This window comes from Falco biarmicus, chromosome 8, assembly GCF_023638135.1.
Source record: "Falco biarmicus isolate bFalBia1 chromosome 8, bFalBia1.pri, whole genome shotgun sequence".
NCBI classification, from domain to species: domain Eukaryota; kingdom Metazoa; phylum Chordata; class Aves; order Falconiformes; family Falconidae; genus Falco; species Falco biarmicus.
The window spans coordinates 4,571,385-4,597,824 of record NC_079295.1 but is presented as its reverse complement, the minus strand read 5'-3'; the positions used below and the strand labels follow the sequence as shown (position 1 = coordinate 4,597,824).

Sequence of the window (26,440 nt, the reverse complement as noted above, 5' to 3'; positions counted from 1 at the left end):
GGGGATCTAGGACCTCCGTACATAGTCCGCTTTTATTCTAGAAATAAGAATAACAAAGAGCTAACACCAGAAGGCTCATTTTTTAGAAAGACGTTTATCCAAGACTAATCAGGGGGCAGAGACAGGAAAACAGGGCTCTGTTACGGCATATGAAGTTGTTTACTTCAAAGCAGACCTTTAACAGGCTTTACATGGTCTTTGTACTTCTGGTTGGAAAGCTGCTTTCCTGCCTTTTAACAGTTTGTCTGGCAGCATCTTCCCAGTAAATGCCCTTCCCTGCTTCCCGCCCCAGAAGCATCTTGCCCTGCAGAAAGACTGCCTGTCAATAAAGATTGAGAACTTCAGCTCCTGCAGTCATTACACTGCTCCGTATAAGCCAAGTTGTTTCAAAGGGGAGGAATTAGATAACACAAAAGCTGCAGTGGGAACATTACTGGGGTAAGTTGGATCAGCTTATTTTACCAAGCTATTTCTGGAAAAAAATAAACACTGCTACTCAGTGCTTATGATTAATAATGTTATCTTGTAGCTAATTTTATTCCTTGCCCCTCTCTTCTCCTGCCTTCCAATTTCGAAGTGCACTTAATTATGAAAACACGAGCACTAGACTGTGAATTTTGATATATTAATTTTACCATGGTTTTCCTTCTACACTGCACCACCAAAACTCTCAAGGACAACCGGTCAAGGAGACAATGAAAATCCTGATACCTGGGGTAATTTTCTTAAGCAATCAACATTAAGCAATTTCTTCCACACAACTCTCATTGCACCTTGCTCCTGTTTTTCAGCACCACAATCCCTTTCCACGATGGCAGCCAGAGCCAAGCTGCTGTGGTTTGTTTACTTGGTGTTTCTTAAAGACTAGAACTGGAGATTATTGAAAGCCTGGCAAGAAAAAAACAAAATGAGCCCAAATGGATGGCTGTGACCATATTCCTAAGCTTCTTCACTGAACAGCAGAAATGTTCATTATTCCATGCCTGACCAACAGTGCAGGGTGAGGTCAGCTGCCCAGCGCTGGGCCGAGTTATCATGTTCACCGTTCATTCGTTGACTCCTCTCTGCTCTAAGCCTACTGTCCAAGTTACAGTTTGGGCAACACTGCTTTACCGACACCTCACTGCCCAGTCTCTGCCTCCATCCTTCACCGGCCACCAGCTCACAGCTTCAGCAGCAGCAGCCAGAAACAGCTCTAACATTTGCATGGTTATTTTGTTGTCTCTCTACCGTTGTATTAATTACTTAGATAGAAAAACAAGGCTTGGTGTTAAGGCAGCGTTAGAAGTACAGCTCTGTGAATAGCGGCTTTTTTGATCTATTGGCTGCTCCAAAATCACAATGAAATGATTAGTTTAAAGTTGGCTTAATGTATGTTTGCATAGTTTCTAGGCAAAATGAATAAAAAAGAAGTGAGTAGATAGAATTATTTCCCTTCAGCTTATGTAGTTAAGATTTAAAATAATAAAAAAACCCTGAATAAATTTGATACCTCTTTAAAAAAAAAAAAAAAAGTAAAACAACTTCCACCGAGAAAACATCTAAATGTACACTCTAATTATTTCAAGCATTTGAGGGTGAGGTCTTCAACTTCAGCAACTAGGAAAAAGCGAGACAGATTTCCCAGCATTTCTAATGCCAGATAAGAATTAACATGATGATAATACTAATGATACTTTTTAACCTGAAAAGCTTTAGGTCAATTGTTTTTCCCAATTCTATTTTTACCAAAGTATAACGCTGTAAAACCCCAGATGGAATGACATAAGTTATAACAGCAACAAAACGGATAACTGTGTTTCTAGATTTTGTCTAAATTGCATGTTCCAAAATTATTAACCAGACTGTTTTATACATTTTTTCAGAGTAACAACCACCTCAATCACTGTACAATGAATCTCTGGGTGCAGAAATTTGAATATCTAATATTTGTAATGCTTTCTAAACCACAGTACCTTTAAATATTCTAACATTCATTAAAATAGAAGAGTAGACCAAATTACTGTACCAAACATCCTCTGCATCTTCGTCACACTCTGCCCCAAACTGGCAAATGTCACAGGTCGATGTCTCTTTTTGATTGGTTTCACCTGAGCCTTCATTGACTGTTTGATGGAAAGCAAAAGAATATACATTAGTAAAGACAGCACTGTAGCAAAGCACTTCTCTCTAGAAAAATCTATGCACTGCGTCAGCTTAGTGTGTTGCTCACAAAGCCGACGGGTGGCCAACAGTGTTTCTGAACGGAGCCAACGCAGAGACTTCCACGTTGGCCTGTGATAAATTCCCTGACTTGCGGAGTTAAAAAGGAAAGTGGAGCAAGACCCTTCCTCTTCCTTTTCCACTTAACCCTGACCCCTTCGAGCTGCACCCGGGAACGCTGTGTCACCGCCATGCCTCACTGCTTTGCTCCCAGGGACAGTAGCGGAGGTGTATCGATAGCATCACGTGCTGCCTGGTGTCCTTTACCGCTGAAGGGCCTTGAGATGGACCCAAGGGGATGCTTCCCTCGAAAACGTTTTGAAATTACCTGCCGTGTGGTGCAATCTAGTCCGTTCCAAAGGCAAAACATTTTTCTCTTCAGAAGCACAGCCATGAGCCCCAAGGACTAGTTATCTCTGGAAGGAAAGATTTAGCACTGTCCAGAGGAGGGGACGAACTCCAGCACAGGTTGAATTTGAAAGCCAGGGAAGTCAACACCAATGTCTGCAATTGTGAAAGGTTTGCACCTGGCTCTTAAGTCAAAAATGTGAAGGGACCAGGGAAAATAAAAAATATGGGTGGAAGAGGACTGCTAAAAAATATTGATGGCTGACAACTGACAGGGAGAGAGACCACTAAGGCAGGCACCAAGAAGAGGGTTTGTTACAAGATCCAAAAGAAACATAATCTGTTTGCATTAAAGTATATAAGCACCTTTTAATATCTTTCGAAAGACGCTGCTTTCTAGCAAGACACTGTACCTCACGATATCCTTCTGCCAGTTAGAGAATAATTAAAACAACCCAGACTTTAAGTACCAGTCAGCTTTGACTGATGTTGTTATCTGCATAAGCAGCCTCTGCAGTGCCATCCTTTCATTCCTCTCTTTCACTTGGTGTCAGCACTGCGGTGCCGGCTTACCGCACATTTGGATCCAACCTACCAAAGCTGGTGGATGCGCTGAAGTGTGTTGGTAGCCCCAGTGACACTGATGGGTCAAATCACCTGCCTGATGTTGTACATCCACTGCATGAGACTGTTAACCCAGGTGTTAAGCGGGTTGTTACTGCAGGCTGTCGTGTTGCAGTGACCTTGGGTAGGCTGCTTTTGTTATTTACTCAAGAAAATACAAGTCCCAAGCTTTCACAGAGCTGCTGGAGGACAAAGGGCTTTAGCCCATCGAAGAGCAAGTGTGACCCCAATACTTGTTTTTCAATAGAAATGCTCTCTTAACTCTGGACAAGCCCTCTGTCATGTTCTCCTCAGTGTAAAATGGGGAAAATACCACTGTCTGCCAACACAGAATATGTAAACGAGTATATTAAAAGATGGTGATATGCTGATACACTACAGTGATACGGACCACAGAAACACCTAAAGTAGATGGCTTGTCTAAGAAGTTTTTTTCCTGAGGCTTAATATAGACAAAGGAAGTGTTGGTATGTTTAGTTATGAGCTATGCTGTGGCAATTTCTTATCAGTCATGCTTGAATTTAGACTATATCAAACTGAAAACCTTCACCTATGATGAACATTCTGATTATCCTAAAAGGAAAAAAAAGAGGGTTTTGCCCTATCTGTACAAGTTTGCTCACCTTTATATCCATAAAGTTCATGTCAAAACTCCCAAAGTGGAATCTCGGAAAAGATACACTGGGTTTTTGTTCTGCTGCATTGTCAGGCTTTGTAGGGAGGGTCTGAGCTGTGGGGTTTCTGGTTCCTTAAATGATTAAGGAACCGTGTCAGCTCATATTTTGTAAGAGCCAATGTAAGAGTGTGGACAAGGTGTCCAAGTGCCATGTTCTCATGCCATTAGCATCTCTGTGTCGCCTGTGTGATCCTGACCCAACAGCACCGGGAGGCTCATGCTGCTGTACACCTCCTCCCCGCCGCCCTGCAGCTGCACCCAGGCCTGCGTTTTTCGCTAAGTTTCATTTACATTTTAAATATAGAAATCTCTCTTACAGAGGAGGTAACTTTGACAGCCAGTTTTGGCAGGGGATTTCCAGTGGTGAAGCTATTAGACAGAACATGTAATGAATGACTGCATGCAAAGGACAATGGGACCTACGGGCAGAAGACTTCTTATGACAGCTGAGCATTCCTCACCTATCAGGAATATGACCAACTGCTTCAGTTCAGCAGGTTGAGAATATATTCTTTATGGACAAGAGCTATAATTTCTTTATTTTGTTATTCTGCAAATCACTTCCTTTCTATTTCCTTTTAATTAAAAACATATGCCCTATTTTGTATCCCTCCCTGGAAAGTTTCCATTTGTAACCGTCTAGCAGGTGTGGTTGGACCAGGGACTTCACACCGTTCTGCATCACAAACTGAGTAAAATAGCTACTTAAGTCGTTAAAGGAAGGCATTTGAAAGATTGCGCATGCTGAAGAGAAGTAACTGATTTAGAGAATAACATCCACACTACAGCACAATGCAATTCTTACTTTCTACTAGAAAATAATAGGTCACTCCTTCATACTTTTCTGAAGAAGCTCTGCACTGAGCATTCCATAGTCAATGTGCACCTTGTCATTGTCCAATGACCAAGCATGCAGCAGTTTTGATTTAAAAAGACAGCCGTTTATCTTTTTTTCCTGTTTTCAGTAACCACAGATAATACTATTCTTTGCATTTCCTAAAAGTGTGTTTTGTCTCCCAACACAAACATACACACTGGCATGTGCACCCACACCCAGGACTGACACACATAGGGGCTTGTATTCTCCACACTATGCACGTAAGTGCTTTGATAAATCTGGACATCTTAGAAGGAGTTATTTTCCCAACATTTCCTGCTGCTTTATAGCTCGAGGACCAGTGGATGCTCATTTTCTAAGGTGACTCTTCTTTTACTTCCTCGCTGCACTTGTTGATTTGCACTTGCTTTCATATCCCAACTAAAAAAAAAAATATCCTGCTAGCAATAATAATCTAATTTCTGGATTCCACTTCTAAAAATAAGAGGAGTACGATCCTCTTTTGCTCACGCACATTACAGAGTTCTCATATTAGCAACTGTTGAGGTTTGACACCAAGATCCTGTAGGAACATAGCAGGGCTCTAGGGAGGATAATCGCTGAAGCCCACTGCTTCTTACTCACGCAACTGAGAAATGTTAAGCTGCAAGTTTCTATTTGTATTAGCAAGATTAGCAACTTCCAGAGTTCAAGAAAATGTGCTAACATGGGTTAGAAGGTCACTAACATTATCTGAAAGTCACTTCAGAGACTACCTCAATCTGCTAAGCAATATAAATTCTTTAGCTGGGAAGGCACTACACACAATTTAGAGTCAATGAACTGTGGTAACCACAACAGCTCCTGTTTTAATCATTTGGCCCTTTTCTGGCATTCTCACTGCACTCACATTAGATGCGATTTCGAGAATATCAGTACTGCCTGCAAATCCCACAAGAAAAAAACCTTTTTTGAGACATTTTACTTTGTTTACATAGCTGAAAAAACAGACAAAGTATCATTGATAGATTGGTCTGGCTCTGTGCTTATCTCCTGTAACATCAGGAGAAAACTACAAGTCCCAAACTGTCCCCTCACCATAGACACCTCTACTTTCTCTTTGCACTTCCATCTCTTTGAGTCAAGAGTCCTCTGTAGGTGCCACAGCCCCAACAGATCATGCCGTGACTTTATCCACACAGCTTCCCAGGCTCATGCTCTACTAGGAGTTGATGACTGGTGGTTTAGCTGTTTTAACAAATGGACATCAAAAACTGTGCTCAAGCTTCTGAATAGCCCTCGGTCCAAGTCTTCCCAAGTTGCTCAACAAGTGTCAAAAGCAGGATGGAAAACAACTCTTTGTAACTTCCAGAAAAGCAGCTCCAGTGGGATGGTTAGGAGTATGCACAGCAGCTCACAGTCTTGATCTGATATTCAAAGTGTCACCTATTTCCTAAGTGGCACAAGGGACACACACATATCTTGCCTGAGGGTCCACCATACTGTGAGGAGTAAATGGAAGTGGAAAGGGAAGCCAGGAAGGTGAGAGACAATTAGGTGGCCACACTTGCTAAACACAAAGATCTCAATATCTCTTTGCTAATGCACCTCTGAAGGCAACAGGGCAAACTCAAGAGAGTCTCAGTTCACTTTCCACGTGGCTTTGCAGGACTACTAACACTATTAGAATAATCCTTACCCAATATATTGTAACTATAGTGGAGAACACAACAAAGGAACAGTATAAAACATCACCACCGTATACCTGAACATACAGAAGTATCACTATAAGGAATTGCTATGATTGTCTTTCGTATTACATAGTCTTCCTTTGATGGGATCAGACGTGTTCATTGCAATCCCTGATTCTGACTTCAGTCCTCATGGTGGGACATCTTTGCTATTGTTGAAAGAAGACCTTCAAACAAAGCTTGCTCTAGCTCACCCTACCAGCATATCCACTTGTTTTTAGCTATAAAAGCTAGGTAATAACAAAAATCACGTTGAGATGAGGGTTGATGGCCATTTTAATATTTTGGAATGAAAGACAATATGCGAATTAAAATGTGGAGGAGGAGGAGGAGGAGAAGAACGCTTTCCAGAGCAGCTGAGGTGATCCTGTCACATGCTTCAGTCCTAACAGGGGTGCCCTGGGCAGGTGACAAGACGAGTGGACAAAGTGAGAAAGCTTTGAGAAACCAGGACAGAGAAGCCAGCAGAATTAATAAAGTGTTAGAACAAACACTACCTGCACCTCTACCAAATGGCTAAAACCACCTCACAATCTTGACCAGTAACAGGCCAGATGCTGCAAGCAACTTCACTCTGATCAATAAGTCTTTTTTCCTGAAAGCATTAGCTCAGTCAAAACCTGCAAAGTGAGAAAAATGATGGGTGCGAAGCAGGGGGTCGACTCACGAATGACTCTGCTCTCGAAGTCTGGCAGAGGCTCAGAACGGCATTACAGTCAAAATGAAAAAGAAAACGGCCTACCGTATCGGTAATAAATCCAAACTCTGACAGGCCTTATTCTGCTTTACTCCTGCCGTCCGGCTCCATCTCAATAAATACAAATTTGCTCTTTCACACCCACAAACACGCTGGGGAAATTACTTATGGCACAAGAAAGCAATGTCTATCCTGCTCAGCACCTGACTCAGAACTACTTAAAGAGACCCGACACACTCTCCTTTGTGCCAACGGGCCTTTGATGGGTTTCTCCCTAGCGCCAAGGGTCAGTCCTTGAAGCCACCTCTCCGCTAGCGATGGGAAAGCTATTTAAGCAGGACCAGGGATGTGCCATACCTGAGCTGGCTGCCCTGGAAACCAGCCCATCTCTCCCAGCCTTTGTATCGCTTCAGGTCCCATCTTGGGTACCTCCACGTTGCCATTCTCAGCTATGTGCTGGAAAAGGTTAACGGGATGAGTTCAGCTCGATGCAAATACCTAACAGGCTTTTCAGGGAGGAACAAGATGTATCCAGCCAGCTCAGATTGCTGATAAAATGTGCTCTTATCTTCTTGCTAAAGACCATGTAGATACAGCCTGGCACTGCTTTGATGCCAGTCAGACTCAATTTGCAGTGTTTTCCAGCTCTCAGACTTCTACTGTGACTCTCAGGTTATATTTTCTCTTAAAATCACAGCTGGTGGACTATCTCAATGTGTAAGGAGCGCAGTTTATATGTATATTTGTTTTGAAAGGTATGTCTAAGCCTTAGAGCTGTGGAGAAAAAGCCTGTGAGTATAATAAATATCAGAAACCATCAAGTATATGATTTTTAAAAACAAATTATTTTTGTAGGGCTGATTAATGATTTTTTCTGGGCAATGCTGAGTTTCTGTTGGAAAGGAAAGAAGCACTTCTGAAAGACCTCACTCTCGTGCAAGGCCCCGTGCTGAGCTCACCCGCACCTTGTGCCGAGGGCCCTGATTCTGCCCTCACACGGTCTAATTAGTGCAGTAAAACAGTGCCTGGGAAGTGCCCTGAGTTCAGTAAATACTAATATAAAATTTTCTTCACCTTATTGCTAAGCACCTCTCTCTAGTTCCATCTTTATCTTCTAACTCCTGTCTTCCTTCCTGCCTTCCCATTCTCTTTTACCTTCTTTCCTTTCCCTCCTCCCCCGATTTCTCAGTGGCAGTTATCCCGGCACGGAGCCCAGCATGGAGCAGCTCCGGCAGCCTTGCGGACGAGGTGCTGCTGCTGTGGGGAGAGACATGGGCCCATGCAAAGCCACATGCCTCTCAATTCACTCAGCTCAATGTCTTAGGAACATCAGAAGCCACTTCCAGCTATCATCCAGTCCGGGGGCTTGGAGGTGAGATGGGTAGGTAGCCTTCACACCTCCTGAACCTCATTTATTGTGGCTAAAAGTGGATGGGACAGGAATAGTTTCACCGGAGCAGAACTGCTCCTCTGCATCTATCTGCTTGCAGTTCTCTCCTTCTGGCAGGCACAACTGGAGGTCTCCAAGTGCATCTGGGTCTGAAATAAGGAGATGAGCCCCTACAGACTCTGTCGGGACTTGCCTGTGGCTTGTACAACTGTGGCTAAGAGGAAACAGATTCAATTCTTACTCAAAGTTTATTTGTTCTAAATAAACACCATTTGCTAGTTTCTGTCTCGTGCACATCCCCGCTGCTCCCACAGTGCATTTGATAAAAAATTAAATATGATTAGCCTAGGCCAGTTTCTCCTAGCAAGTATCTCTAATGGCATTTCAAAAGGAATGGCTCATTGAATAAAACCCTATTGTAAGCTTTCTGAATGCTGACACGAAACAGCTGTGATTATTGCACCCTTGTGTGGTCCCCTACAAAATTTGATGTTTGCCTGGTGTATGTGGGATGCCAACACTGCAGATTTATGAAGGTGTGCGATGACCAGCATTGACAGTATTTGCCAGTTTGAGGAAGAGGAGGCTCATTTAATTTTGCCAAGAGCCTCCCCTCATAAACAGCTTTGAGTAAAAAGCCAAATAGCACATGGGGACTATTCATCTCCGCCTTGTATTAATTTAATTTTAAAGAGAAATCACTTCCTTGCAGGAGAATTTTCAAGGAATAGATACAGCTTGTTGTAAAAAAATGCCTCTGATGCTGCCAAAGCTTTTGTGGCATCACTCCCTGCTGTCATGTATTTAAATATGCACAACAGCATGAACAAAACATCCAAGTGGACATGCCCACAGCTGGATGGATGCAATGCGACGAGTCACCAATCAAGGCCATTATTAAAGAGCCCGGAAGGAAATTACTGTAGTCCTAACTGCAAGGACCAAAAGATTTCTCAGGATCAAGGAGAAACAGAAAAAGATGATGTCAGATTCTTCCCTCAGGTTGACTTGCCTGGCCACACAGATCATTAAACCTCAGCGCTGTGTCAAGGGAGATGGGAAGCTGCAGTCCAGGAAAGTACCCGATACCGCAACGCTCTTCTTACTTGTCAGAAAAAATGGCCGTCAAAGGTTCCTCAGAAGGAAAGTCAAGTGTGAGCCACCTGCGGCTGGCTTGGCTCTCCATCCATGCCAGAAGGGAGGGGAGCAGGCCAGTCTCAAAACCCTCTTCATCCCTTCTGTGAACTGCCAAACACCCACTCCCTGCAGACCTGCAAAGAGCCCCAGCATCTTCGTGCTCTGCTGAAAAGCAGGGACTGGTTCTGGCCCCTCCTCTTCCTCCTGTATGTCTGGGCAGAAGCTGCATCCCATGCTGCCTGAAACAGTAGCTTACTGCCGGGTACCTTACGCTTGATGCACGAAACACAAGACACAAAGATAATCTGACGGACAGAACATATGGACTGTACACATGCTGTAAGACTGCACTTACAGCAAATTCTATCAAGCAAATACTGCATTAGACATAACTTCAGCTGGAGGAGTACGAATCAGCAGTGCCTTCCTCTGCAGGGGAAGAGGCTACAGCTGGATGTAAACCACAGAAATTACCCTGACCTCTGTCAAGAATTTGCATCCCACCTGAGGTTCTAAGCACTTCTATTCAGTTTAGACAGAGACGAACCCGGATCACTGAATTTAAAGAAATTCAGTGGAAAAAATAAGGAAGGATCCAACCCAGGGTTTCACAAAGCCTGCAAGAAGGAACTCCCAAATGGGCGATGGGACTTTCCAGGGCTTTCTGTGCTGAAAGGATGCTTTTGCCAGCTTCCTACCTGGTGGAAAGATTAACAGAAGGCTTGAATGTGAACCCTTACAGCTACTCATCTTTCAAGAAACAGAATGAAAGGAACAAAGATAAAACCTAAAAGAGCTGTCTAGCATCCACTTGGTGACTACTTCAGTTTTAAGGTCTTTGTCACTTTGCTATTGATTTAAGTCTGTGTATCCTTTTGAATATTAGTATTGCTAGCAAGATAGCAACATCATACATAAAAATGTTCTTTATTCCGGAACAGATGAAACTCCCAGTGGTAAAAGAAGATTTAGGTATCTCTGAAGATTTCTTATCGCTGTGCAACATAACTCTCTAATGGTTCAGTGCCTTGGAGGGTCATCTGAGATCACTTATCGCATAAATCAAATAGGTGGCAGGCTATAAGAGTGGAAGCCTATAGCAATTTCATGTCTTTGCTTGCAGACATCAAATCTATCTTTTAGGCAGACTATAGAGGAGATAATACGCCACTCCATTTAAGCCACTGAAGAAACCCAAATCTGGGTATTAACCAATTTTAGGAAGCTGCGCCTAGTCTTGACTGCACCACAATTATCTTGGGAAATGACTGGTTTTAAATCCTAGAACGCAGACCGCAGACACTGGTCCTGGTTCTAATTTCCACTAAGGCTCCTGTAAATCACTCTGGCAATGGAAAGGAGTGTCAGAGCAAGTGAAAGTCCAATTTACTTTATGTCCCATTTACATATTCAGGGTGGTGTAAAGTGACTCTACTGTAAAAATGACTTGAAATTTACTTGAAAGTAAAAATACCTTTCACTGAATTTGAGAAGAGCATGGCAGTTTTCTTCTCCCAGTCTGCTTTTCTTCCATGTTATACTCCTTTCTGTTTATTTCTGGGGTGCTAGTGCAGGTTACATGCACGTGACTGAGCACAGGAGCTGCCCCGGAGCTCAGAAGTGGAGAAGGCAAGTGCCATGCTCTGAAACAGGCTCTCCGAAGCAGGGAGCTCAGTCAGGTGCCAGAACTGGTGGTCACAAGCCATGCTCAGCCAGGCAGTACCCTTGTGGTTGGGAGCCACAGAGTCACAGAATCATGTAAGCTGGAAAAGACCTTTAAGACCATCAAGTCCAGCTGTCAACCCAGCACTGCCAAGCCCACTGCTGAACCATGCCCCTAAGCACCACACCTATGCAGTTTTTAAACCACGACAGATGGTTCCTTATCTGCCTCTTCCTCCGCCAGCTCAGCGGTCAGCTTGCATGCAAAGGGCAATCCCCAATCCCCCTTCCCAGCTCTTGCCCCAAAAGAATTTAATATTTCCGCAGCAGCAGTCCCTGATCTGCAATTGTCACTGCTGAGCTGATCCTCTAAACCTGTAAAACCAGGGCTCATCCCTGCGTTTGCTTTCTCTGTGAGAATTTCTATTTAACAATAAAAAAAAAAAAAGGAAAAAAAAAAAAAAAAGAGAAATCCAGCTCAGAGCTAGTTGTAAAAACATCTCTCCTGACACGTGTAAAGGTCTTTCTGCCTTCCCAAGCCCGTAGCTAGCTAACAGTCCTTCAGCCTCTGCTGTAGCTCAGGGTGTGCAGGAGTGCAGGCACCTAAGAAACTTGTTAGAAGCCAAGACGAGGGCAACTGCAAAGTTTCTAAGTCCTGCAGAAGAAGATGCACATTTATGTAACATAGATTCTGTCTTTTCTATAACCCTGTTCCTCAACAAACAAGAAAACATACTGTGTCAGTTAATTGCATGAACACGTTCAGCAGTAAGATGACCTTTTGGGACAAATAGGAAAAAAAATCAGTCAAACCATGGTTTTTGTTTTCATTTCCATTATTAGTGGGCAGGCTCAGGCACTGCATGAGTAGCACCGTTACTGGCTGATTGTACTCCTCGGTTTATGCAGTGGAATAGTCGTGCCCACAGCACAAAACCCGTAACGAATACTGGCAGCCTAAGGAGAAAGGCAAGGCAGTGCAGGAGTAGCAGAGTCACTCCTGGAAGGGTGGCAAAGATTTAGGAGAAGGAGCCTCCACGGGCTAGGTCTGTGGATAAACTGGGGATCTATTTTTCTGCTGTCAACTAAAATTTACATGACTGTGTAGGGAAAAACCTCCCAGACCTCCACTAAGAGGACAAACAGGTTGAGTACAACACATCAAAACTCAGCCTTGATGTGAGCAGAGGAGAAGCGTGGATCTGAATCCATTTACACCAGAACGATGTTGCCCTTTTGAATATAATTTTACAGATGTGTTTATGATATAGGGGGAGCCATATGGCACGAAAGGTTTAAACATTTAATCTCACTTAGCTTCAATACACTGCATATACAGAAAATTGGAAGCCCAGCAGGAAAATGCCAGATTTCATTCTCACTTAGTTGTGATTAACCTTTATGAGCTCGCTCAGAGTTTTGTCACCTGTGAAGTCATTGAGGGCAGGCAGGCTGCGAAAACCTCTACTTTCTGCTTTGGCCAAGGTGCCGCAGCTGCTCAGCTTGAGCTCTTGGAGGGCTGTGCTGCCCAAAATGTGGACCCCTCCTGCCCGAACAGCTGTGCACCCGGCTCCGTCCCGTCCCTTGAGTATGGAAAATGTAGGAAGGACTACAGGGAGTGAATGACCTGGAGAGACTTTCCCCCTTCTCTTCCCGCAACTGCGCTTCCCTGCATTGCTCCGGTGGGTCCGGTTTAGAGGAGCCTCACACTGGCAGGCGGATGCAAAGCAAACAGCTGATACATCCCACACTTTGCAAATATGCTCTTTTTCATTAATATTGATTCCCACACACAAACACTTTAGCTATATTCACTGATTGCATTACCATTGCAGAAGTGTAATTAACAAATTAAAAGGGAGGATTGTGATTCAGTCTAATTTGGGAAAAATCTTTAAATTAAAAAAAAAGAAAAAGTCTGATGTTTGAGGATCATTCCCCTCTGCTTTTCATTTTAATGCCTTGGCCATGCTCTAAGAGAAATGCTTTCATCAAAATAAACACCTTCTGAGTACGCTGCAGTACTGGCATACACGAGTGCTTAAAGAAGCATCAACGAGACAAACAAATAAACAAATGAAAGAAATCCTAACAGATGCTAAACCAGATACTAGATTGCAAATGAAGGTGTATCATCATGGAGAGAGGAAGGGAGAAAACGCCAGTTGGAAGCTGCTCAGACTGATCTGAGACTGCCAGCTTATTCACAAAAACTCAGGAAAAGCGACACAGAACACGCACGCCATCAGCCCAGGTGAAAGCCAACGCCACAAATGTTTGTGGAAGGAGGGAAGATCGAAAATCTCCCATACTTGCTGCCCTTCCAGATGCTTGAATGATAAAAAAACCCAGCTCCACTAAGTGAATCAATGTTTGCAAGAGCAGTCAAAACTGGCTAGCCAAAGTCTGACTGCTTTTCTCTCCAAACGCCAACTGAGCACACCTGGAAGAATGGCTACAAAATGATACCTACTTCCCCTCCTATCTCCTATGAAAAACACCTTTCAGGTGATCTAATATTATGAGAAACCATAATCATTAAGGACTGATCAGGCTAATATAATTTTCTGGATGGCTTATTAACCTACTAAGACATGTTTTTCTCTACTTCCCTTCATTAGCGACAGCAATAATTAGGTAAGGACAGAGCAGCAAAATTGATCATATGCTACTGCCGAAGGGGACAGAGAATGTATCATGGACATTTAGCATAATGTTCTCCAAACTCCAGATGCATTAATTATCTTTAGTAACACAGCTATTTTCTGCCTTTGACAGAAGGAATCCATTAATGTAGATACTGTGTAACAGAAGCTTATTTTTCTCCTATTCCAAAATGGAATTCTCTTTTTTCTTTAAAGTTCGTAATACAAAATGAGATGAGACAAGAAAACATCACTGTCTCAACTATCTAGCGATACCACATCCTTTCCTTATTTCAGTCTTGACTACCAGTCTCCCCATGCAAGTGGCACCTTAAAAGCAGAACGGCCGCAGAGCGTTGGCTAGAGAGCAAAGCAGTGAGTTCTGCTGTCACCTCCCGGGCGAGGATCCCCAGAGACACTTTCCTCATTTTTCTGGGCCAGCTTCAGACAGCCTTCCCGCTGCCTGCCACCCCTGGTCACCAGAAGAAAGCACCTACAGCTTTCACTTCGGCAGCACTGCTCAGAATATGTCTACACTTATAGGTACAAGTTCTACAAATTTACAGCGATGAGTGAATACCAGGTGCACTCTGAGCCCCCGTTATGGTCCCGTTTCCCTGTCTGTAGCAGCAGGAGCAGCACAGCGTGTGGGCTGGGGGATGAAGGAGCAGCCGTACGGAGCATCGGTGCCTGCGTGCTGCCCACCCCCTTCCCAGCCTGTGACCCCAGAGCCACGGCCCCAAGCCCCAGAGCAGCCACCCCCACCCTTGAAAGAGAAACTGCCGGCTAAGCGAGGACCCTGGGCACATCTGTGATGCGCGGAGATGGGGACCAGTGTCAACCCACGATGGGGGCTGCCAGCTCCCTGCTCCAGGAGACCTCCAGCATTAACCTTCCCACACCACTCTGCTAGCGTGGGAAGCACGTGTAAGCATGACAGCGACACAGGGATCGCAAGCGATGATGAATTTTTACATATTTTTCCAAATGTGAGCAACTGGCTTTCCCTGAGCTCTCCCCCCACGTGAGCGGTAGGCAGCTTTCTGTAGATAAAAGCATTACAGGGAGCTGAAGAGAGTTGACATTACAAACTTGGCACTTCGATGGCATGCTGCACAAACAGGGACAGGGAGGATCTGCCAAAGCGAGAGCCAGAGATAATATGAAAAGCATAAACCCAACATATTGACCTTATTTAAGTCCAAACCGCACAACGCTAGGATACTTAACACAAAAATGTCGAAAACATTCTTTATTCCACACACACGCATGTTTTCTTTAAATATGCAATTCACTTGATATCTGCAATCCCCCCTCTTCAGATGCAAAATCCAAAATAATGATTATATCAGTCATTGCTTAATACATTCAACTGTGGCCCTGATTTTCATGCATGAATGGTCATTTACATATCATTACCCATCATGCCATCCACTCAGATTTTTCTTTCTAAATAGAGTAATACATTTAAAGTTGTCATTTTAAAACAAAAATGCTTAAAAAAGGGGACTTTCATTTTTCGTTATCTTATCCGTGCTCTTAGTGGCCAATAGACCAGAATATTAAAATGGAAAAGTCTCAGTGTGTGAGACAACTGCCACAGTGAGAAGATCTTAGAGAAGGGACAATTATCAAGGGATTTTTCTCAAATTTGGAAACACAGATAAATACGAACAGAAAAGCCAAAGCAAACCAACCAGAAGCAAAACAGTAATTATAGTACGTCCTTCTAGTTTCCTAACACAAGTCCTTGTTGGGAGCAAAGCTAGCTCCACATTAGGAAAATCACTGCAGACATGAGGTGCAGTTAGAAGCTTTGCATGAATAAATTACAATTTTTCAATTAATATTGCCCATGCCCACAATAGAGGGAGGATTTTTTTTTTCCTCCTCCTGCTACTTTTCAAGTAATTTTCTGCAATGTTTAATTAGGAAATTTCTCTACAGAAGGGAATGTGATAGAAGATTAATTCTCTATTTTCTCACCCACTGTGTCAGTAGACTCAAGTGGACACTATAAACCCCAGCTAAATACGACGAGGACGATCAAGCACGGAGCTCCTTTCAAGAGGTCGCATCCACAGACTGTAGATCTCATTTCAAAACAATAGAAACGAGTTAGAAAATGGTGTCTCTCTGTGGTGCAGCGCCACAGAGGAACGATTACAAGTGCTTCATGGTGCGAGGGTTCACCATGCCAGCTGAGAGGGTTTGCTATCATGGCTAATGATACCAAATGCCGCCAAGTGAGAAACAGCATTTCCACAACCACTGATGTCTGGGGTTCTTTTTCTTCTGTTCCCCACTAATAATTATTCCTCTGGTAGTCACATCCTATTTTACATCTTTTATGCCAAGTATGAAACAGCAATTAAACAATAAATAATGAAATGTTCGCTGGTGGGCAGAGTAAAAGGGTGGAGGTTTTTTAAAGGGAATAGACAAAGGGTGCAAATCGTATTTGTTTTTAATGAACAATGAAGGGAACAAGCTATATACCCTCAGGACATAAAATCCTATGAATGGTCTACTGCTGCCAACGCTGAGTAAATATTGGGTTAATGCTTTTTTAAATTGAAATCCAAGCCAGAGTAAGAACACTTATTTAGGGGAAACGCAGACCTACAAGATATGGAACATACAGGACACTATCCTTTGACAGAGAGGGTAAGCAATTTTCTCAGACGTTTTATTAATGAAGTGGCTGAACATCAAAACAGAAAAAGCATGAACGATTTAGAGGAGGAAATGCAGACACGTAGCCCAGTACAGACTGAGAGCCTTGCTCATTGATTAACTAGGACCAGATTGTTTTAATACAATAGAAGTTGTCAGTACATACCTCCTGGGGACAGGAAAGGTCAAAACAGGACAACTGGCAGAAAAAAATGTGTAATGCAGAAGAAACCTCAATCCCAATTTTATTCTGGGCTTGAAAAAATAAATCAGCATTTTGGCTAGTCTGATGCCTTATTTATGCCCCACCTCATCCTGTTTTGACGTGTTTGTAAGACATTCTTATCCCACTCTGCGTGATACTGCTCTGGTTTCATGTAGAGAAATGCTCCAGCAGAGCATTTAAGAAGGGGCAGCCACCTTCACAGAGTGCAAGGGAGAGCTGCAAGTATGACATGATTCAGAAAACACGACTTCCGAGGTGAGCTTAGGGGAATGGAAAATTTTTACTCCAGAGAAGACTGAAAAGAGACTAGTTGTCTGATATAGAAAGGAACGTTAAAAAGGCTGCTATAAAAAGAAGGATAATGAATTGTTCTCCACTTGCACTGTTTCTGAGACAAGAAATAATTGATATAATTTACAGCAAGGAAGATTTAAGTTAGATATTAGGTTTTTTTTTTTTTCACCCCCAACCTCTAAGTATTACCATGTGCTGGAACGGGGCACAGCAGAATGAAGCTGGTGTGCTCAGAAGTGGCTTCTGAGACCACTCCGTGTACATCTCTGCAAGGGACCATCTAACTATAGTTGTTCCCATCAGAACTGAGAAGGATGGATGAGAAGCCACTTCCAGAACTATATGTCTCCGACTATATCGTCACTTTTCTGCAGGTTAGGCAACAACTGGTCTCCATACTATGCATGGCTCAGCCTTTACTTGTACAAACTCCCATTGAAATCAAGGGGCAGTTTTTGGTAATGTAATTAAAATGTCCTTATGTCAGCTGGGGGTGTGATGTCTGCCCGTGTATGAGGCCAGTACGTATTTTTGCATCATCTCTAAAAGTTCCTGGCTCCTGTAGATTTGGAGGATTTGGTTACATCTAGGAACTTGTGGACAAGACTTCAGCTCTTCTTCTGATCCTGAAGAGGCAGGGGAGCCAACCGCATCTTCTCCCTCTCTCAGGAGAGAAGTGTCTTTTTTTAGACAAGTGGTTTGAAAATACCTGTTCCAGTTGACCAAGTTTTTGTTCCATTACAATAAAACACCTTTCAGAGAAACGGCATAGATCTCTTTAACGGGAAAACATTTTAAAGTGTTCTGTTACATGGGTTGCAAAACCTACGTTGGTACAGGAACACCGGTAACGTACTGCCTGTCCCGGAGCAGCCGGTAATGGGTTTCCAGCGCTATCGCTCACGCAGGGGGACCCGTCCTGCCCGGGCCGGGGTCCTGCCCAGCAGCCCCCCACCCTCACGCCAAACCGATGCTACCCACCACGGGCCCTGCGGCGGCGGTGCCCCCGATGCGAAGGGCAGAAGGTGGTGGAGGGAACGAAGCTCCTCGTGCCAGCTCCCTATCTGCGGACAGCAAGGCCGGGCAGCCCCGGGAGCCCTGCTTCCAGCCAGCGCAGCCTGCACTGCCCGAATGTGTGTCAGGAGCCTCAGCGGCCCGTGCGAGAGCCCGGAGTCACGCGGCGCAGAGGGCTCGCAGCCACCTTTGTTCTGCAGCCCCTGGAGCTGTGCTCTCTGTGCCGCATCTGCCGGAGGCACAGCACAAAATCTGTCCCCTCCGTTCCCGTTTCCAAGGAGCGAGCAGCCCTTTTACAGCCAAGCTGGTCTTCAGAGGTTCCTCAGCCTCCGGTGTTCGCAGCTAGCACCCACGCTACACGGGTGCGCTCTGTCCCCTCCTTTTTCCTTTGTGAGCAGTTGGGCCCGGGGCAGAATTACAGTTTATTTGCACATTGATAGCGGAGCCTTTCAGAAAGGAAATATGAAATGATGAATCAGAGGTCCGGACATATCCATCTGTCATATCCAATAAGCACGCATGGGCCACATGAATGCCTGGTCACTCTTGTAATTAGCTGTTAAAGCTGAATGGGCAATTTTTAGCCAGAAGTGCATGAAATGCATGAACATTTTAATGACGCACAGAACAGTTAAGAATATTACATGCACGGCTCCTGATCACCTTGAGATTTTTTCCCTACTTAGTGCATTGGGGGAGCTCAACCTCTTTAACCCTATTAGAGCAAGAGGGCACAGCTGGAGTCAGGAAACGGTGAGCTGAATAAATTGCAGCAAGGCAGGCTCTTTTTAAAATGCAACTTTTCCTTCCAAAAATTCTTAGATAATGATGGAAAAAACGTCTGCAGTGAACTCTAATGAGAGGAAAAAAAAAAAAAAAAAAGGCCATCATAATAAATGTGTCCCATGTGACAGCTGGGGAAAAATGAAGGGTCTGATTCAGGTCCTGTTCTAATCAATGGGACTCTCTCCATTACCTCTGCTAACAATCACATTAAACCCTTTATGTTTGGTTGAGTAGATACAGCTCAGAGGTAAGGAAGCAAGAAAGCCTAGTCCCTGAAATGGCAGTTAAGCATCAGGTAAGCCACCTGAACCCACCCCAATGCAATAAATCTGTATGTATGAATACGTACAGAACACATACAGATGGTACGGATGCTATTTCAGCACAGACCAAACCCCTTGTGTCTTCCCCTCAAACATGGGCAGAGGGGATCTGGACAAAAAAAAAAAAAATCATATGGAAGGCAGCCAGGCCCTGTAAGCACAACCAAGCAACGTAAACGTAGCTAAGGAGTACAACCCCATGTTTACATACACAGAGACAGAAAAAAAGGAGATGGCCCCGTATGGTGGGGAACAGTTTCAACATTATCACATATTAGGTATTTGCAATAGATGATGCAATGTTGTTCTTGCTCATAACACTGTAAATTTGGCTTCAGGAAAACCCCTGGGAGAAATCCCATCCACATGTGGTGGTCAAGGACATAAGACATGCGGTGGCCTCTGACGTACAGCACCGAGGGGAGGCCACCCTTCAGCTCCTCTCAGGTGGATGCCTACTTGACTGCAGCAGAGCAGAGCTGCTTCCTAACAGGTTGAGACCAAGCTCTGGGTGTTCACCATGAACATTTCTTAGGAAAAGTTAATTAGCATACGGTGGACATGGGTACGTTTCTCTACAAAAGCCTGTTCAGAGTGGAAGAATTGTAAACATCACCTAGCCTAACCACTGCTTTCATGTACCTTATTTTTACACTGAGTTGCCATAAACTATCCCCGTAGTATTTTATTGTAATTACATGCAGTAAAAGGAACAACTGGGTAATTACCTCAGACTCTGCAATAATATTTCCACATTAAAATGTAAGTGCAAGGTGCATAGCTCGTGTCTGTGTTTTAACCGTAGGAAGAACAGAAGACTACTCATTCAAGGGAAAATACACATTAAAAAGCTCTCTGCCAGCTACCAGCAGTCCGGGGCTGTCCCAGTTTAGGTTGGGTGCCTGCCTCTGCTTACATCCCTGTCGACAGCAACGTGTGGTTGTGTCTCCAAGGGGCGTTTATCCTCCCTGGGAGCCCAGCACCCCTGAAGCATGCACAGGCGAGCTTAAAAGAGACCATTTGCATGTGGAGCGAGGCACTGGAGAAACTGGCTTTCTGAGCCTGGTCCACTGGCGCATCAAGGGCTGGGGTTGCCGACCCTCTTGGGCAGCAATTGCAAATGTTGTGGGGCAAGGTGGCGTTGGATTAGCTGTATTTCACTTCCAGAGGGTTGTCTTCCACGTTGAAGGATTTTGTGTCTTTCATGAGCTTTTGCGCTTCATTTAAACCCTAAATAAAGCACAAATAGCCCACGGGAGTAAACTTTACTCTCTACCTGTCAGAATAATTTCCTACCTGAATTAACTTGTGAATACACTTTAAAAAAACCCCAGACACATCTCTGTAGCCTGATTATTTGCCTGCTTTATTTTCCAAACTTTTTTTTTAATGCCGCTTTTCCACATTGGGTGCAAGTAGAATCATGTGAATGGACTGATGGGGTGAAGAGCAAACCCAGGCTGGGACGTTGTGCGGCATGTGCGCTCTGGTTTATACAGCTGTTGCTTTATACGGCCCCCTGGGATGACTCTTCACTTAACAGCACTCACACGGGCTCTGTGCCTGCCTAATTTCTTAGCACCTGTATGCTCTGCAGACGTATTTGCAGTGAGTTCTCACTGTGGGAGTTGTGAGTCCCCTCAACCATTTTTCATCAGGAAGGGCTACACAAGCCCCCCCAGCCTCACCTGACTGAACCTTTCAGGATACCCCATCGTCACAAACCTCAGAAAGACAAACTTCAAAGAAGAAAAAGCATGAAAAAAATAAAAAGAATAAAAAATGTTGGTTAAATAGCACTGTTCGAGATGCAGATAGTAAAAATTCACAAGAGGATCACACTGAACAGCTCGGTTTGTTCAGGCTTTGCTCTGAGAGGCAGGGACCGTGTCAGCACCTTTCTCAGGGGTGAGCCTGTCCCTGCTTGTGCCCCGGCAGCCCCCTGAGCTGCGGTTCTCCAGACAGAGGTGGCTAGTCCAACCCACCAACTGATAAGACTTCTTTCAGCTTAACAAAACTTGGTGTCTGCATCACTTCTTTTTTTCAGGGATTTCAAATAAAAAGCTCTGAGTGCTGGCTCTGCCTGCCTCTCTTTCACGGTGGGAGCAAGCCCCCACCACCTGCCATCAGGCTTAGTTCCCAGCCCCAGGCAGCACCGCCTTTCCGATCACGTTGGCCAAACAAAACAGAAACCGTTACCAGGTTTGATTTATGCTTTCAACTTTCTTTTTAGTCTGAACACCCATGGGGGAGAAGTTTGAGGACAGCACAGGTTTTTGCATTGCTGCCTGAGATCTGGACAAGCCACAAAATCTCAGCCACCCAAACCAGAGCTGACGGCCCGTTTCTAAGAGACCTGTGGATGTATGAAGTTTGCATATGGCCTTGCTTTTCGGGAGAGCAGAACTCTTCCTCTGCCTCCAACATTTTGGTGAGAGTATCCATAGCACGCCGTGGCCGGCTGCAGAATTTGGGAGAGGGCTGGTGGGCAGCAGGAGGCCATCTGAGAGGATCCAGCTGCACCACCCAACCAGCATCTACCAGATGTTCTGCCTAGCTCCATGTTACTGCTTTATTAATGACAACAGGAATCATCTCTTCTAGCCTTACTATCACAGGTAGTTTAATCAAAGAGCTAACAAAGCAAGCAGGGAAAACACAGCCACGGGTTGTGCTGGTTCCAAGAAAGATGCTTTAGAGGAACAGAAACCTCCAGTAACCCACCGGTTGGTGGTTGTGCTGGCTGCAAAACAGGCAACGCAACTGCCAACACGATGGGACACCTCCAGGAGCCAAGCGGGCAAGGAGCTCCAAGTCCCCACAAGTGTATTAAAAACCCTGTAGCAGAGCATGAAACGTGATTTTCTTGTCTCTCAAAGAACCTGGTATTTATCACTCTTAAATCAGCCTATTTTCATGACATCCCACCTTCCTGCCTGGATCAGGGTCAGCAGGGTTTGGGTCTGTGTGTCCCAGATGGTTGTTCTCAAAGACCTGTCCCCAACTTGCAAATTCCCTCAGTCATTTTTCTTTCTTAGTTCACATTTCTAAAGCGACATTATTTTATGGGAAGCATCTCCCTAACATCCGAGCAGCTCCATGGTCTTACGCTGTGCCTTTCTGCTTCGTTAATGCTGCTGTTTTCCTAACAGTATTTCTATGCTAAAATGAAATTCCCCCACTTTGCATCCCTTGTACAGAAAAAGACTTTTCAGGGGATAAAATATAATTGCTCAATGCATCAAGCATGATTGATGCCTCTGCATTTCCTGGTAATTACCCTCAAGAACAGCGTGCATTAGACACTCTCTGCTATCGCAAGTAGTGTCTAGGGTCTTGTGGTCAGGTTTGCTAAAATACCCCCTGCAGTATGCGACCTATAAGACACATATGCATATGCTACTTAAGTGGATTCTGTTTTACTCTTGGGTTTGCATCCGATCAAGGGAAAAATGTCCATGAAGCTATTCTACCACACTGTCATTAGAACAAGTGGGAAAAAAATAATAAACCCCCCCACCATTATGATTTCTATCAGCTTCTACATTTTTTTCTTACTTATTTTATACTTGCCATTTACAAACAGAAGTCCATACTTAGACTTGATTCTGGATATTAACCTTTACAGAGCATCTATCTTCCCTCTGGAAGCATAAGGATTTTTAATGGTTACTTTTTATTTACAAAGTAAACAGATTAACAGAAGTTATACAGTATCAGAAAGCTTCATCTCAGCTTTGCGTGAGGGGTGCCTATGGCATAGCTTCCTAGCTTTTCCCCATTTTGTACAGCACCCTCTACACCTACCGAGCATCACTGCCTCTCTGACAGGTCTGGAACAGGTTATTCTTGCTCTGAACCAATCCCTGTTCAAATACAGGATCTGATGCTGAAATATATTACTACTTACCCAGTAGCCTATTACTTTAACTTTAGCTTTGAGTATTTCCAGTCCTTCTACAACAGTGACAAACCTAAGCATCTGAGGAAATGCCATTCTGTATCATTTATGCTCTTTCCCCATTGCCAAGGTAAAACAGTGCACCTGCTTTACATTCGCTTCTCTAATACTTGGTTCAGAAACCTTTCAAAGCCAACAAGGACATTAAGCAGTTGAAAAATGCTATAATCTGCTGCAAAAATCCTTGCCAGGCCATAAACGCCATGTCCTTGCGAGCTACTCTTCCCTCTTGCTACCAGTAACCACATGGATGGATCTAAATAGTTCAACCAGCTGAGATCTAAATCACATCGAAGGTATCATTAACAAATGGAAAAAATGATACAGGTCCTTCTAGGAGATGCTCAGTTTCCTGCAGCCTATCCACACTCGTTCTTTGCACTAGTTTAGCTTGAGATCCCAGAGGCTTGACCGGAGTTCAGTGATTTATTCCCAGAGAGTCTTTGGTCACGTTGTTCCATTTTTTATTTATCTTTTGCAGCTGGCCTCACGCCAGCAGACATTCCCCAGCACCTATATAATGTTTCAGTGCACCGTTCACCGGTGCACACTGTGCAAAAGGCTGGACCCTCTTGATGGGATTCTATGATTTTATGATATTCTCCCTTTCTGTGCTGCTCCGGCTGAGCAGTCACCAGCACCCCTGCTTGCTCACGCTCTCCAGCAAGCCCATAAACCAACCCTGCAATCCTGAACAGGCCTCGTGACACCACGGCTTCTGCCTTAATTGCTTCCACAAATTTTAAACATAACTATTGACTCTTACTTTGGAGTTAGATGGGAAGGAGTGAACCACTGCTTCCACTGAATACTCAGAACACATCTCTTTGCAGACCTCTTAAGTACACCTATGTCCCGGTTTCAGTTGGGATACAGTTATTTTTCTTCTCAATAGCTGGCAGAACACTGTGGTTTGGATTTAGTGTAAGAGTAACGTTGATAACACAGTGATGTGCCTAGTTGTTGATAAGTAATGTTTATGCTAAGTCAAAAGACTTTTCAGTTTCTCAGGCCCTGCCAGCGAGGAGGGGCACAAGAAGCCGGGAGGGAGCAGAGCCAGGGCAGCTGACCCAACCTAGCCAAAGGGCTACTACATACCATAGAACATCATGCCCAGTATATAAACTGGTGGGAGCTGGCCAGGGGCCGCTGATCGCTGCTCAGGGACTGGGCAGGCACTGCTCAGCAGGTGGTGAGTGACTGCGTTGTGCATCGGTTGTTGGGGTTTTTTCCTTTTGGGTTTTATTCCTGTCTTTTCCCCCTTTGCATTACAATTATTATGATGACGATGATTTTATTTAAATTATTAAATTGTTCTTATCTCAACCCATGAGTTTTACCTTTTTCCTGATTCCCCCGCCACAGCTGGGGGACGGGGGGAGCGAGTGGGTGGCTCTATCTACCCAGTTGCCAGCTGGGGTTAAACCATAACTTGTTTTTTACCGCAGTTTTGTACCCTGCCTTCACGGAACAGATAATGCTTTCATGCTACTGCTAACCTATTTTTCTTCTCCCTGTACTCTAGCACCCATCTCCATGCCCTAATTGGGTATGGGATTTTAGGTGCTGAAATTACTGCTCCTAGGACTAGGCAGCCATTTGTAAGCTTTGAAGGTAACCCGTCTGATACCAGATGAAGAATCTGCTAGAAAAGCTCAAAAGAGAAATAAAGATGTCACCTGTTGATATGTGGTAGCAGATCCCACTATTATCACGCCAGGGCTAAGTGCCATGGACCCACACCAAAGAGCTGAACCGCTGAAGGGGTGACACTGCAGGTGTCCCTTCAGCCCAAGGACATCTGCTCTGGCAGGACGACTATGGTAACCAAAACGTAGCTACCACATTCTCATTTACATGTTACCTGCTCTCAAAGCTGTTGAATGCCAGAGCACTCGGCAACAGCATCAGGGAAACACCTAGTGCCATGCACACGTTAGCCATTGTGAGCCCTGAGCTAGAGGAACCTGGTGGCTTTGCACAGAACAGCAGTTGCTGGATGCTGAAGGCAGTGGAAAGTGACAGAGGACGGTTTTGATGGCTATTCAGTGTCTCACTGACTCTTCGTTGCCTTTTTGGCTCCTAGCTTTCTATTGCAACAGACTCCGAACTCAAATTTGCAGAAGTCCAGGCTAACGCTCTCCCTGCCGGCCAGCATTCCTCTTGAAGATCAGCACCCCAGTGTGGGGCAGAAGGCTTTGTAGAAGACAGGGCTTGCGGTCATGAAACAGGGTAGATGTTTCACACACAGGTAAGAAGAAATTACTATGGCAACACCGCACGACTTCATTAGAGGTAGAAGAGCTCTTTTCAGGAGAGTGGCATGTTCTATAAGGCCTAACGCAAACATCTTCACGGCTGCAGTTGGAGAATACCTGAGAAAAATAGGTGGGTGTGTAGACAACTAGAAAATTGGCCTATACTGCCAGAGCACTCAGAAAACACAGTATAAAAGGACACAGAATACCAGAACCTCCATCATCAGGTTGTGGAGGAACTACACTAGCTACACCAAGATTTGTGCCTTGCCCACCTAAATAAGACCATATACCTTCAGCTGTTAAAACTACCAGCTTACTAAATTCAACTATACAGATCATATTTCTACGACTTCTGCATTTCTAAGGCAATCCAGAATACTGCCAGCAATTTTATAAATTTACAGCAAATACATCCAGGCCTACGGTAGCAACACTGTCTGGGTAGCGGTTTTGTATGCTCTGAATACAAGTGCTTATTAAGAGGGCCAAGAGCAAGAGTTAATTATGGTATTTTAAAAAAATGAACAACACAAACCACCTCTGTCTATAATTCATTTCACAGACTTCAGCACCTATCTTCACAAATCTAGGCACGTAGTTGAGTAAACAAGCCTTGTAGGCTCAACTTGAAGCATTTGTAGAAATGAAGAAGAGTGGTACCATGTTTCCTTGGGTAGGGAAGGAAAGTCATCGCATTCAGGAAGGGGGCTTGGCTGCGTGTGGCTAAAACCTGGCTGCCACTGTGTGTATCGGCACACGATCTGCAATCAGATTTGCAGTTGTGCTGCCAGGGGACTGAAGAGGTTGGCTGTTTTATAAACCGCCGATGTTTTCTCCTGTCCCTGCATGCTCCAGTCTCACCAGAAAGCAGCATGATGGATGGGAGAAGGTCTCCCTTCTCCTGAAAACCCCTGCAATGGAGGCTGCAGGCAGGCTGTCACCTCTGCCCA

General features: G+C 44.4%; 1 protein-coding gene across 1 annotated transcript in view; it reads right to left on the bottom strand.

The window, feature by feature from the left end:
- TMEFF2 (transmembrane protein with EGF like and two follistatin like domains 2) overlaps positions 1-26,440 on the bottom strand; it is a 131,085-nt gene that overhangs the window by 52,187 nt on the left and 52,458 nt on the right. Inside the window, exon 5 of the mRNA XM_056350265.1 lies at positions 2,009-2,105. Within this exon, the coding sequence (XP_056206240.1) occupies positions 2,009-2,105 (97 nt within the window). The remainder of the gene's footprint in view (positions 1-2,008; positions 2,106-26,440) is intronic.